General features: G+C 45.6%; 2 protein-coding genes across 6 annotated transcripts in view; one reads left to right on the forward strand and one right to left on the reverse strand.

Annotated features, from left to right (window-relative positions):
* The window catches only part of CHAMP1 (chromosome alignment maintaining phosphoprotein 1), a 34,279-nt gene extending 26,368 nt beyond the window's left edge, over positions 1–7,911 (reverse strand). For all 5 annotated transcript variants that reach the window (XR_003208920.2, XR_003208922.2, XR_012376661.1 and 2 more), the window contains exons 1-2: positions 7,783–7,911; positions 3,036–3,156 (exon numbers count right to left, since the gene is read on the reverse strand). The gene's annotated coding sequence lies outside the window, so the exon portion shown is untranslated. The remainder of the gene's footprint in view (positions 1–3,035; positions 3,157–7,782) is intronic.
* UPF3A (UPF3A regulator of nonsense mediated mRNA decay) overlaps positions 1–13,754 on the forward strand; it is a 61,963-nt gene extending 48,209 nt beyond the window's left edge. The window contains exon 12 of the mRNA XM_073887436.1: positions 13,383–13,754. Coding sequence (XP_073743537.1) covers positions 13,383–13,401 — 19 coding nt within the window. The 3' untranslated portion in view covers positions 13,402–13,754. The remainder of the gene's footprint in view (positions 1–13,382) is intronic.
* Positions 13,755–14,306: the final 552 nt, after the last annotated feature.

Here is a 14,306-nt window from a genome sequence, read left to right on the forward strand (position 1 = left end):
TATATTGAGTCTCTCCCCCTTTAGTAATTTTAAAAACAGAGGCGCCTGGGTGACTCAGTCGTTGAGCTTCTGCCTTCAGCTCAGTTCACAATCCCTGCTTCTCCCTCTCCCATTCCCCCTGCTTGTGTTCCTTCTCTCGCTGTGTCTCTGTCAAATGAATAAATAAAATCTTTAAAAAAATAGTAATTTAAAAACATTAACTTAAAAAACTTAACATTTCTAATTTTGATAACTTGTTTTGAAGATGTTATTACTGACATTGTTTTCTATCACCCATATCATTAGTATATCATTTGCATTTTGGGCGAGTGGTCTAAATTTAAAAAGGTGACAGGACAGTTGAAACAAACAAGTGCTTTTCAGAAAGTATTAGCCCCTTCTGAATTACCCTGCAACTATCCTGGCTTTTAGAAAATTGTTTTTAGGGCACCTGGGTGGCTCAGTTGGTTAAGCGACTGCCTTCGGCTCAGGTCATGATCCTCGAGTCCCGGGATCGAGTCCCACATCGGGCTCCCTGCTCAGCAGGGAGTCTGCTTCTCCCTCTGAACCTCTTCCCTCTCATGCTCTCTATCTCTCATTCTCTCTCTCTCAAATAAATAAAATCTTTAAAAAAAAAAAAAGAAAATTGTTTTTAGGGCCAAATGGGCTAAAAAAAGAATATAATCACTTAGTACTGAAGAAAAAATCTCTGAAAAGAATCTTCAACTCACAAACATAATGAAGAAAACATGTAGAAAGAATGTGTAGGTTAACAATCCACCTCAGACCCAATGTCTCATAAAACTAGAAGAATTTTGGGGCGCCTGGGTGGCTCAGTTGGTTAAGCGACTGCCTTCGGCTCAGGTCTTGATCCTGGAGTCCCGGGATCGAGTCCCGCATCGGGCTCCCTGCTCGGCGGGGAGTCTGCTTCTCCCTCTGACCCTATCCCCTCTGATGTGCTCTCTCTCTCTCATTCTCTCTCTCTCAAATAGATGGATAAAATCTTTAAAAAAAACAAAACAAAACTAGAAGAATGTTAAAAGAAAAGGCAGTGGTATCTCAATATCCCCATCTGGCCGTAAGTGGCCATGATGAACAGTCAAGGGATGTTCACATTAAATAAGGGGGACATTACATATTAAACCACATCATTATATTATAATGAGCCCTATATCAAATATATTACAACACAGGTTAAGACCGCAGGCTTGCTGGATTTGAGTGAGTCCTGGTTCCACTATATGGCTTTGTTAAGTTGCTGAACCTTTCTATGCTTCAGTTTCCTGGACTCTACAATGGATGTTAATATTGTGTTAGCATACTTGGAACAGTATCTCATGGTGAGCCCTCAGTGTCAGCTATGATTATAATATTAGAAACTACAAGGGTAGCCCCTAACCCTAACCCTACTCATGACAGGAAGAGAGGCTCTGTACTTTCACAATTTGAGTTTCTTAAGCTTAAACAAACTGTTAACTCGGAGACTTTTCCCATCTTCTCAAGAAACCGGTGTACAGGGGCGCCTGAGTGGCTCAATTAAGTGTCTGCCAGGGTCCTGGGATTGAGCCCCATGCTGGGCTCTCTGCTCAGCGGGAGGCTGCTTCTCCCTCGCCCTGCCGCTCCCCGTTTATACTCTCTCTCTGTCAAATAAATAAATACAATCTTAAAAAAAAAGAAACTGGTGTACAGTAGGAGAAAGTATCTTACTTAGTGACCTCTCTCCTCTCTATGCCTAATTTATAGCCCTATCAACAAAACAACTTTCTTCATTTCCTGTATGTTAACTCATCGGCTTTTTACCAATAACTCATAAAATAGAGGTTATCAATAAGCCCAGTAAGTGTGTAATACAGGGATCAGATTATGAACTGTAAGGGTAAAGCATTTTCTTCTACTCCCACAGAAATTACTGAGCACACTATTCTATCATCAGGAAGGTTTTTAAAAAATGCTTCCACAAACTTACTTACCAAATAAAAAATCAACATCTCTATTTTTTTTTTAAGATTTTATTTATTTATTTGACAGAGAGAGACACAGCAAGAGAGGGTACACAAGCAGGGGGAGTGGGAGAGGGAGGAGCAGGCTCCCCCGCAAACAGGGAGTCCAATGTGGGGCTCGATCCCAGGACCCCGGGATCATGACCTGAGCCGAAAGCAGAAACTTAACCGAGTGAGCCACGCAGGTGCCCCCAAAATTGACATCTCTAACACAGTGCAACAAGTGGAAACCTGGTCTCCTCTTCAGCCACACCCTCTATCCCAACTCCTACTCAAGTGTTGTGGTTCCTTTCGATAGGCAAAGCTCTACCACTGTTTCTCCTTATTTCTACTTTCCATTGGCTGTACCTCTGTTTCTTGCCTCTCTGGAAATTCTACACTAACCCTACATTTTACAGCTGCTCCTGTAAATTACTCTATCTTTGATGAATACCACTTAGCCTAATTCCTGCTGCTTTTGCCTCCATGGCCTCCAGCCACCTCAGCTTCTCAGGTTGGACTACTCCCTTTTGTCCTTAATTGCTGTCTGTTAAATCGTCACCTCTCCCACCCTTCATCTAGTGCCACTCAATCAGTTCCTCAACCATCCTGTTCCCTCTCAGTCTGTGCTAAACCCCATGGCTCCTCATATGTTCCCTCTATCTCCCACCTGCCCCTCCCTATTTCCTCTTCCTATCACCAACTCTTCTGGCCAGTCTACCCAAACCTGCCTACTCCCAAGTCTCATTATCATACCCTAGTAACTTCTTACTTAAAAAAAAAAAAAAGAAAAGAAAAGAAAAAGAATTGTACAAAAATCACTTCTCAAACCCTACCATATATATGCATATCTAGCACACATTCATGCACCATTATGTATGAGCGTATATGCTTTTATAGATTTTCCTTAAGCACTTTTCAAAAATGTTCGTATCTTAAATATATTCTCCTAAACATTAAAAGGCAAACAAAACATATGCAAAGTAAAACTGGTAGAATAACACTATAAATCCAGGACAAGTACGTTTAGAGCAGGTAAGAAATAAAGACCAACAGGCTTTTCTCTGGTAGACTTACCAGCTTATCTTCCTAGAAATCTTAAAAAGTATGTCTTCAAAGGGCAGGCAAGTCTACATGGCTTCTGAGTTAACTACAGAAAATAGCCTGTAGTACATGAAGAACAAAGATGAGAGTTGACCTGGAAAAAAAAAAAAAAGAAAGGAAGTGTAATCAAAACTACATTTCTGTGATAATCTGTGGCCCTGTAAAAGAATTTTGCCTATTTCTCTTGCTGTCCTGCTCCCTGCAAGTGACAGGGGTCCAATCCATTTGCTTTAATGTAATAATACCAAAGATGACCACGGATACTACCCATGACACCACCCACATCTAATTCTACTTTAAAATCCACTATGGAACTAACGCCCTTGTCTACAACCACAGCACTCCTGAACCCACCATCTCACTTGAGCTGACAGGACAGCACTCAGCAGACCGCTGCTGTGACCACAGACTACAGGAGCAGCTCATGTTTTGTCCCTTATCCACACTACACCGCAGAGCAGCAAAGTACCAGGCAGTGAGGAAGGGACAAGATAATCAACAGGACAAAGGGGCAAAGAAGTAAGAGGCTTCGGGGGACAAGGAAGGACAGTGGTGCTTCAGTGACTGCTCGGGCCTCTTCTCAAGTGGATTTCTTTTTTTTTTTTTAAGATTTTATTCATTTGACAGAGAGAGAGAGGGAACACAAACCGGGGGAGTGGGAGAGGGAGAAGCAGGCTCCCCACGGAGCAGGGACCCCCCGATGCGGGACTCGATCCCAGGACCCCGGGATCATGACCCGAGCCGAAGGCAGATGCCCAACGACTGAGCCACCCAGGCGCCCCTCGGGTGGATTTCAAAGAGAGTATCAGGGTCTGGGTAAGTTGTCGACTTGAATAGAAAGGAAGAAAACTGGTCACGAACAAGCTAGGTAATAGCTCACAACACATTTCTGCTGTTAAATTCCCGCACATTTCTCTCCCCGTGGTCAATTGCTGAATTTCTGAGAGCCGTGCTCTCCCTGCCTGCAGTCTCACTTCCTTGCAGTCCACTCACCATACAGTTTCCAGTCATGTTCCAAACACAGAAACCTAATGGCATTTGCCTGCTCACAATTCCTCAAAGTATCCCCAACACCTGCAGCACACAAAACGACGGCATACAAAGCTCTTCACCATCTGTCTGGCCCCTGACTGGACCACATTCTCTAAATACTGACCCAGCTGTAATTCCACTACAAACTAAGCCTCTGGACCTTCACACAAGCATTTACTCTTCTTTACACTCCCCATCTTGCTACCCAGCCATCAGGCAAGTTTCTCCATCCTTCAGGCAGATACTTCTTAAATAATGGCCGCCTTGGCCCTAATCCTCTTTGTGTGCACACCTCCAGTGTAGCCATCACTCTTTGGTACTACCAGAGTCTGGCTCTCAGAGGGCAGGGACTACCTATTCACCCCTGTAACCCGTGCACATCCCTGGCACATGGTATATGCTCAGAAAGTATCTGTTCATTACCTCTAAAACATCCCATCATGAAGCCTGGAGACCTAATCTTAGATTCACAGGATTTTAAAACTAGAAGTGACCTGAGCCACCCTCTAGTTTTCAAATCACTGGGATTTAGAGCAGAAAGACCTCAGGGATCATCTACTTTAAAACTTCAATTTATAGCTGAGGAAATTCTAACCTAGACATTAAGTAATTTGCTCAAGATGAAGCAAATAATCAGCATCTGACAAAGGACCAGATTAAAGTTCTGCCATTTATCCAGGTTCTTTCTAATATATCTTGACTAAACTAATGCACTGGAATCTATAAGATCTTGACAAGCCAGTATAATGGGCAAAATCCGTAAGATGAATCCACAGAGAACTGCATTCCACAGTCTGAGCTGGAGAGAATGTCCCAATGGATCACTGTCTTCAGCTCTGGGCAGGAAGGACACTTTGATTTCATAACACTTAGGCAACATGCAGAAGAAAGCGAGCAACCACACGATGGCAGGCAGTCTTTAAAAACGTGTCTTTTGTGAGTACAGAAACTGACCAACTTCAAAAGTGGAGGAATTATGGATAATATGTAATGTGTCCTAGAAGCAACAAGTGGAAGCTAGCAGGGAAACAGATTCCAGCTCAAGATAAAGTTTTACAAACTACTCAATCACGGACTAGAATGAGTTGCTTTGCCAGGTAGGAGCCCTCCATAATTATAAGCCAATGGCCAGTATAGGAAAGGATCCTCAGAGGACTTGAGTCCAAACTCTCCACTTTAAACTGAGAAAACTGATGCTGATGGAGAAAAGTACTTGAGATCACAACAGTTAGGTCAGTGGAAGCAACAGAAGATCCTGATTTCCTGATTCTGGATCTCTGTTGAAATACCATGAGGTCTTTCCCATTGGGCACGCTCTGACAATGAGTCAGTCCAGAGTTCAGCTCCTGGGCAGAAGCTAGACACTGAGATTCCTCCCAGTGGGAGGATTTTTTTTAAGATTTTAGCATCCCCCCCCCCCCACCTAAATTTCAGAGCTCCTAAGCCTAACTATAAAAGTAACTACACTGTCCAGACTAACAAAAGTTTCTCCGATCCTACTTTCTGCCTCTACAGACTACATGCTGTCCCTAAAAAAAAGTTCCAAGTGGTTTGCCAGTCCACCACATCACATCACACCTATCTCCTATTCAACAGCTTCCTTAAAGTCTAACACCTGGTTGTCTTTAAAAACTTTGATGCATAGCTTTTAAAAACAAAACTCAAGGGGCGCCTGGGTGGCTCAGTGGTTAAGCATCTGCCTTCGGCTCAGGTCGTGATCCCAGGGTCCTGGGATCGGGCCCCGCATCGGGCTCCCTGCTCAGCGGGGAGCCTGCTTCTCCATCTCCCACTCCCCCTGCTTGCGTTCCCTCTCTTGCTGTGTCTCTCTGCGTCAAATAAAATCTTTAAGGAAAAAAAAAAACTCAATACGGACAGCATTTTTAAAGCTAATTGGGTTCTATTAGTGTATACCAACTAGCATTGCTTTTCACCCCTAAAAATTAATTAAAAATTAGTAAACTTTATTTTTTAGTTTTAGGTTAAAGAAAAAACAAAGTTCTCTACCTTTATTTACCTTCTTTCTTCCTCTGCACACAATTTCTCCTATTATTAACATCCTGTATTAGTACATTTGTTAAAACTGAGGAATACTGATATATTATTATTTACTAGAGTGCAGAGTTCAGTTAGGGGTCACTCTACCTGTTATACAAGTCTATGGGTTTCCACAAATGCAGTGTCACATACCCAGCATTACACAATGGAAGAGAGTAATTTCACAGCCAGAACCATTCCCTGTGCTCCTCATAAACACTGGTCTTTTTACTGTCTCTGTGGTTTTGCCTTTTCCCAGACTTTTTTTTTTTTTTTAAGATTTTACATATTTATTTGAGAGAGAGCGAGAAAAGGAGAGGGACAAGGAGACTCCATACTGAGCACAGAGCCCGATGTGGGGCTTGATCCCACCACCCCAAGATCATGACCTGAGTCAAAACCACCAGTCGCAGGTTCAACCAACTGAGCCACTCAGGCGCCGCCCCAATACATTTTTAAAATTATGGCAAAATACAGCGAAGTTTACCATCCTAACAATTTTCAAAAGCACAATTTAGTGGCATTAAGTCTATCACAATGCTGTGCAACCATACCCATTATCCATTTCCAGAACTTTCCATCACCACAAGCAGAAACTGTACCCATTAAGCAAGACCTCCCCATTCCCCCACTCTCACTGGCCCTGGTAATCTCTATTCCGTTTTCTGCCCCAGTGAGTGGGATCACACGTTTGTCCCTCTGTGTCTGGCTTATTTCACTTCCCACGTCTATCGCACAGCATGTATTAGAATTGTATTCCTTTTTAAGGATGGATCCCATTCCACTGTGCATATACCACAATTTACTTGCCGTCCATCTGTTGATAGATACTTGGAGTACTTCCTCTCTCGGCTATTCTGAACAAAGCCGGTTACACTGCCGTACAATGATCTGAGTCCCTGCTTTCCACTCTTCGGAGTCGAAACCCAGGAGCGGAATTGCCGGGTCCTACGTAACTCTGCTAAAATCGGAGGGACCACGACACCCTTTTCTACAGTCGCTGTGGCTGCAGCACTTTTCGTGGCCGCCAGCCACGCGCGGCACTGCCACCTGTCCCACGCCCTCCCCAACATCTGTGATGATTTGCCTCTGCTCACAGCCATCCCAGTGGGTGTGAGGTGGGACCTCACTCTGGTTTTATCTCCCTAACTCTGATGGCTGATGCGCACCCTGCGATGTGCTCACGGGCCATCGGGGTGCCTTCCGTGGAGAAGACCCACTAAGTCCCTTGCCCGTTCGTAAGCCGGTCGCTTCTGTCGCTGAGGGGCAGGGGCTCCTCGCACAAGCTGGACACCAACCCCTGGCCGACTCCGGGATTCCGTATCTCCCACTCTGGGCTGCCCAGCTCCTTTTTAAGCAGCAACAATGACAAAAGCCCACGCCGACGAGGGACCGTGAGAACCCGGTCCCGGCCTGAAGCGGGACGAGCGCCTCCCGCGCGGAGCCAGCTCCCGACCTCCCCGTGGTGTCCCGCACGGTGCTTCCCGCCTCCCGCAGCCGACGCGGGGCTCGCCCCCCGCCCCGAGGCCCACCCCGCCGGCAGACCCGGCGCAGGCCGCTCTTCGGTGCACGCCCCGGGCGGGCCTCCTCGGGCCCCGGCCTGCGGGGCGTCGCGGCCCGCGCGACACCCCTGCCCGCCCGTCCCGCTCCTCACCGATGATGGGCCGAGGCGGCGTCCACACACGCGAAGGACGGCGGGAGCCGCGCTCGCGGTCCCCGGCTGCTCCGCGAGGCCCTGCGGCGCGGCAGCCTCCCGAATGGCGGCGCGGCGCAGGCGCGGGCTACGGGCGCGCGAGCGTGCGCGCGGCCGCGGGACGGGCGGGCGGGGGCTGATGGGAAGCGAGTTTGGCGTCCCGCGCCCTCCAGCGCGGCCCAATCAGGCCGCTGATCGCCGGGCGCCGCTCTGCCGGGAGTGCGCCAGCGGGTCGAGCGGCCCGCGCTGCCTCCGGAAGTGACGACGTGTCCCGCCCCCCAGGCCACGGCTCGGTCTTCGGTGCCTGTTGTTCTGGCTGCCGCGGCCGGGCTGAGAGCGGTCGTCCCGCTTGGGAGGGCTCGCGCGGCCGCTCTGTTTCCTGCTTCTGCCGAGTTCTCGGTGAACAGGCCCGCAGGCCTCGAGCGGCCGGCCGCGTGGTGCTGCGCGGGGAGGGGGCGCGGCGTCGCGGCCGCGAATGCGGCGTGGACCTGGGGCGGGTGGGGAGCAGCCCCCCAGGCTGTGCAGACGGCACCCGCTCCCCCCCAGTGCAGGCATCGCCAGGCTGCCCTTTGTTCTCACCTCACTTTCACGAGGAATTGAGGGCCCTGTGTTCTTTGATTTTTGAGAACACACTGACTTCTAATATTTAGATAGTAACGGGCGCGTTTTAGGGAATTTTCAGATTTTTACTTGTGGAGTAGAGTGATCCATTAGTTGTGATTAGATTTAATAGTTTCGGAAGAAAACTCTCCTAATAATGAAAGGTTTTAAAACTTTCAGTTATTTTTTTCACCCGTGTTCCGCGGACTCCTGGATGGAGGCACCTGCCTGGTCTTGAAGAGTGTACCTGCCAGGTAGACTTAGGAACTCACTCCTGGGGGGGGGGGGCACCGTTGGGCTCGCGAGGCAAAAGAAACAAACCTTTTAGAAATTCTTAAGAGAGTTTTATTTGAGCCCAAATTAGGACAGCTGCCCAGGATACACAGTCTTCACAAAGAAGACAGTGCTCTGGTAAGGGAACATTTGGTATAGGTTTATATACATTTTTTTACATAAAAAGTTACAAATGATTAGACAAAGAACATTTCAGAAAGTTGCAGGCTTTTTTTTTTGTTTATTTTAAATGTTTTTTTTTTTTTTTTTATTCATGAGAGTCAGAGATTCGAAGCAGGCTCCCCGCTCAGCAGGGACTCGATCCCAGGACCCCGGGATCATGACCTGAGCCGAAGGCAGACGCTCAACCATCTGAGCCACCCAGACGCTTGAGAGTTGCAGCCTTTAAGTTCCTAGTATATATACGCAGGGCTGTATGACTTTAATCTTATGGCAACCTGGGAAGTTTCTTACTTTTTCTTATCTTTTGTGTTCAGAGTGCTCCTTTTTGGTTATTTTCTTTAACGCAGCAGAGGTACAGTGTGTGCTCGGGGCAGAAATAGCGCCCATGCTTTGAGGTTTTGCCAATTCATGTTGACCTTGGTAAATGTTAAGTATAGTTTCCCTGGGAGCTAGGAGTAGGGCCCACAAATGTTAAAAGTTGAAAATTTCCTTTAATAGCCTTTACCTAGGCAAACATTTCCCATGCTCCCAAGTCTCAACTGTGACATGAACTCTTGTCCCCTAACAAAACTCTCTTTATGAAAAAGGACAGTTGAACACCCCATTAAATACACAGGCAAAACACACAAACAGCTTATTTATGAGAGAAGAAACAGATGTCCAATAAACAGTGATAGAAATTCAATCTACACTTGAAGCTGCGAATTTTAAATGTAGAAACGAGAGGATCCTTTCTCTGACCATCACGTTTTGCATATTAACTTTCAAGATTGTTACCTTTTTTTAAAGATTTTATTTATTTATTTGAGAGAATGAGAGAGAGCATGAGAGGGGGGAGGGTCAGAGAGAGAAGCAGACTCCCTGCTGAACAGGGAGCCCGATGTGGGACTCGATCCCGGGACTCCAGGATCATGACCTGAGCCGAAGGCCGTCTCTTAACCAACTGAGCCACCCAGGCACCCCAGATTGTTACCTTTAATAGGAAGTTATGTTGTGAAATTCAGTATGAGCATATATGTAGTGCTATTTTTCTCATTTATGTGTGTATTTTTTTTAAAAAGTCTCCTAATAATTATGAGTGTTGCTGCTGTATCAGTATTACAAAATAACTTTCAACTCTTACTCCTCTTGTTACTGCCAAGGCCTCCTCCTGGAAGGTAGTGTAATTTGTCATGCACAGCACACAATTTCCAGTTAGGAACTGGTTAGAGACCTGAGACGTGGCAAGATACCAGTTTATTATTTCTTCAGTTGCTGAAGTTCAGCTGTCCTGGGGTGATTTGTGAACTATCAGTTTGTGAACTATCAGTTTGCAGACACATACTTGTTCTGAGCTTTGCTCTCTGCAGACAGGAGTCCCTGGGATCTGGAGGTGGTTGCCAAGTGTGTGGATGCCTCTGGAGCACTGGAGTTCTGGGTTTCTGTTCTTTAAGAAGCTTCTTTGGAGCTTTTTACGTTCTGTTTTGAAATCCAATTTCACAAACAAGGTTCATAGTGGCTGCAGGCCAGAATTTGAATGGCTGCTATACTTTGTTTTTTCCTCAAATGTTAGAATGAGTTGATTACTTCATCAGAACTGTGAACAAACAAACCTCTAGCATAGGGCAACTCTTGGAAGCCAAATATAGATTGTGACAGGGCGGTAATTGGGTCTGTTTTATTGAGGTTTTCTCTATAAATAAACAACAACATAAAAGCAAAATACCCTGTGCCATTATTTTGGATTGAAATTATGTAAACAAATCTATTATAGGGTATATGAATGATTCAAAGGGTGCCTGGGTGGCTCAGTCGGTGAAGCATCTGCCTTTGGCTCAGGTCATGATCCCAGGGTCCTGGGATCGAGCCCCGCATCACTGAGCAGGGAGTCTGCTTCTCTTGCTCTGCCCCCCACCCTGCTCATGCTCTCTTCGCTCTCAAATAAAAATAAATTTTAAAAAAGATGAATGATTTAAATAAACTCCTGTTTATTGAAATCTTGGCCTTTTAGAATCTGTCAGTATATTGCCCTAAACTTGAAGTAACCCAAGAGAGCAGAAATTAGCCTCATAAAACCCTGTACTAAAACTAGGCCTTACAGACTTTGAAAGTCCAGTTTAAGCCTCCTATTTAGCACATACTTCTTAACTTGTTTGGGTGTTTTCTCAACTCATACTAGATGGAGGCAGGTGAACTAAAATCACAGCAGGAATTGCTCACCTTGATGCCCTTAGTGAACATTCCTGAAATGGCACTGGGCATTGTTGTCATGTGTTTCTAAAAAATAATGCTACTGAGCCTGTGTACGTACTCGGAGCCTACACAGAATCACTATTGCAAACACTGCAGTTTGGCAGTTGAAGGTCTAAAATCATACAGAGTTTTTGTCAGAAAAAGGCAGACCTAAATTTTCAATCCACACTAGAGTATTAAGGTACATCTCAAGGAACATCATAAAAATGACTAAGAAATTAATATAGACACTTAACATGGTAACTGTGGTTACTTCCTGAGAACTGCTCTGCACCTGTGGGTGTGTTTCGCACTCTGAGGTGACAACTAGTCCTTCGATTCATTTCAGCGACAGGGCTGCCGAGATTTAGGTCTCTCTGGTTTTCTGTCTTTCTCATAGAATATGTAAGTTACTGATATTAGTATTGTTATAAAAGAATGGTAGCTTGTTCTTTGGGGGTAATTAAGGATAAGCATTGTCCAGCTTCAAAACAAAAAGTTCAGGTACCCATCGTTCCACTCACATTTCTCGTAGATACAAGACGGAGCACCTGTAGGAGCCCCCTGTAAGCTGGTGGGATAGAACTGGGTCTCACCCCAGCAAAGATGCCATATGGGGGAATAGAGCAAACTGGGGCACTCCTGCCTTTCTGTTCCTTTCTTTTTTTTTTTTTTTAATTAGGTTCAGTTAGCCACCGTATAGTACATCATTAGTTTTTGATGTAGTGTTCCATGACTCATTCTTTGCGTATAACACCCAGTGCTCATCCCAACACGTGCCTCCTTAATACCCATCACCCACCCACACCATCCTCCCCACCACCTCCCTTTCCACAACCCTCAGTTTGTTTCCCAGAGTCCAGAGTCTCTCGTGGTTTGTCTCCCTCTCTGATTTCTTCCCAGTTTTTCCTCCCTTCCCCTATGATCCTCTGCAGTATTCCTTATGTTCCATATGATAATTGTCTTTCTCTGCTTGACTTATTTCACTTAGCATAATCCCCTCCAGTTCCATCCATGTTGATGCAAATGGTGGGTATTCATCCTTTCTGATGGCTGAGAAACCTTCCACTGTATATATGAACCACTTCTTTATTCATTCATCTGTCGATGGACATCTTGGCTCCTTCCACAGTTTGACTATTGTGGACATTGCTGCTATGAACTTTGAGGTGCAGGTGCCCCTTCTTTTCACTACATCTGTATCTTTGGGGTAAATACCTAATAGTGCAATTGCTGGGTCATAGGGTAGCACTATTTGTAACATCTTGAGGAACCTCCATACTGTTTTCCAGAGTGGCTGTACCAGCTTGCATTCCCACCAACAGTGTAGGAGGGTTCCCCTTTTTCCACAACCTCGCCAACATTTGCTGTTTCCTGTCTTGTTAATTTTAGCTGTTCTAACGGGTGTGAGGTGGTATGTCATTGTGGTTTTGATTTGAATTTCCCTGGTGGGTAGTGATAGCATTTTTGACTAGCTGGGAAGCTCTCCAGTCACCAAGAGTGGATTTTAAGTGAACAAGTGGTTGGAGTAGCCAGAAGGCCACCCTTCTCTGTCTTCAGGCCAGCCTCTGGGCCTCTCAGAGAGATTTATGTGTGAAAAGGGTGGAATCCGTTTACCTTCACATACGTATTTGGACCACCAGCCTTGTTTTCAGTTTGTTGTCCAACTGTGACAGTTAGCACTGGCTTTACCAACATTAAAGATAACTTCTTTTTTTTTTTTTAAGATTTTATTTATTTATTTGACAGAGAGAGACACACAGCGAGAGAGGGAACACAAGCAGGGGGGAGTGGGAGAGGGAGAAGCAGGCTCCCCTCCAAGCAGGAGCCCAATGCGGGGCTCGATCCCAGGACCCTGGGACCATGACCTGAGCCGAAGGCAGACACTTAACCGTCTGAGCCACCCAGGCACCCTAAAGATAACTTCTTACTGTCCCATGAGTTGGAGGCAAATGGAAATTTCAACAGTCCAGAAAAAGGCCTAAAGGAGATGGATGTTTGTTCTGCCACAGAAATCAGATAGCTGTCTTTGATAAGGCCACCAGCTTCTTTTCAAAATTTAAAATACAGAAGATACCACAAAACCAAGACTCTGGGACCAAAGTTTGTAGTATAATGTTCGGCTTTACAACTTTTGGTTCGCTGCTTTTTCCTTATTCCTCAGGAAGCAAGGCTTCCAGACTGTGGGGGCTCCTTGAAGTGTGTCATGGATGATAGGGGACCCCAGGGCCATCCTCAGTGCCACAGGATTTGTCCAGTGCACCCAGGTGACCACATGATTGCTGTTTTCCCAGGAATAAAGCACCCCATTGAAGAAACGTACATCATTCAGGAGGTTTGGAACGCTATGGAGAAGAGGGGAACACGGAACTTGGAAAATAGCTGAGTTGTAGCTGATAAGACACAGCTGAAGCTCTGGGAGACATTTTCTTACTTGAAGTGGATCTATCCTTGATTCCAGAGGGCAGCAGAGGAGGGAAGGCTTCTTGGAAATATTTTCAGGGACATCTTTCTGACTGGTTTGCTGAAAAAGAGGTACCATGATGCATTTTAATGAAATCTAAATTGATTTTAAAAAGAAAGCAAAGAGTATGACAAGCATAGATGCCATAGTATTTACTGCTTTTGATCATCTTGGACTGTTTGGCACCAATTAAATCAAAGTTCTGTAATCATAAGAAGGTGTATTCTACTTAATTACCGTGGCTAACAAAGAGCAAGTACACACTCAAACTCATACACTCATATTCACACCTCCATGTCTGAGCATCAGTGCCATGTAAACTACAGTGAATTCCCAAACTGCAACTGATCATCTTATTTTATGCATCAGAAAGCACTTTAAAGTCACCTAAGGCCTCCATGGTCATTTAATTAATACCACTCCTATTGGGTTGTGGACATGTGGATGTGCCATCACAAGGTAAGTTAGAGTTGGAATACCGCTGAAAACCCGTTCCTGGAGAGCTGGCAGGACAATCTGGGAGCAGCATTCCTCCTTTGCACCACACAGAGCGCGGCTCCATGGGGCTCCGTTCCCAAGTGCCCAAAGCAGAGGAACCTCTGCTGGCAGGGATGGCGTGGGGATGCCTGGAGGTTGATGAAATGATTATTAATTTATAGTATTGAGTAGGTCCCAGGTGCTGGCTTAGTATTAAGTATTCTGCAGAGAAAAGAGCTGAGAATGAGCAAAGTGGAATCGGTTCTGGAACACACAA

Source organism: Callorhinus ursinus, unplaced genomic scaffold, assembly GCF_003265705.2.
Source record: "Callorhinus ursinus isolate GAN/ISIS: 27379988/994484 unplaced genomic scaffold, GSC_fseal_2.0 scaffold79, whole genome shotgun sequence".
In the NCBI taxonomy this organism is placed as follows: domain Eukaryota; kingdom Metazoa; phylum Chordata; class Mammalia; order Carnivora; family Otariidae; genus Callorhinus; species Callorhinus ursinus.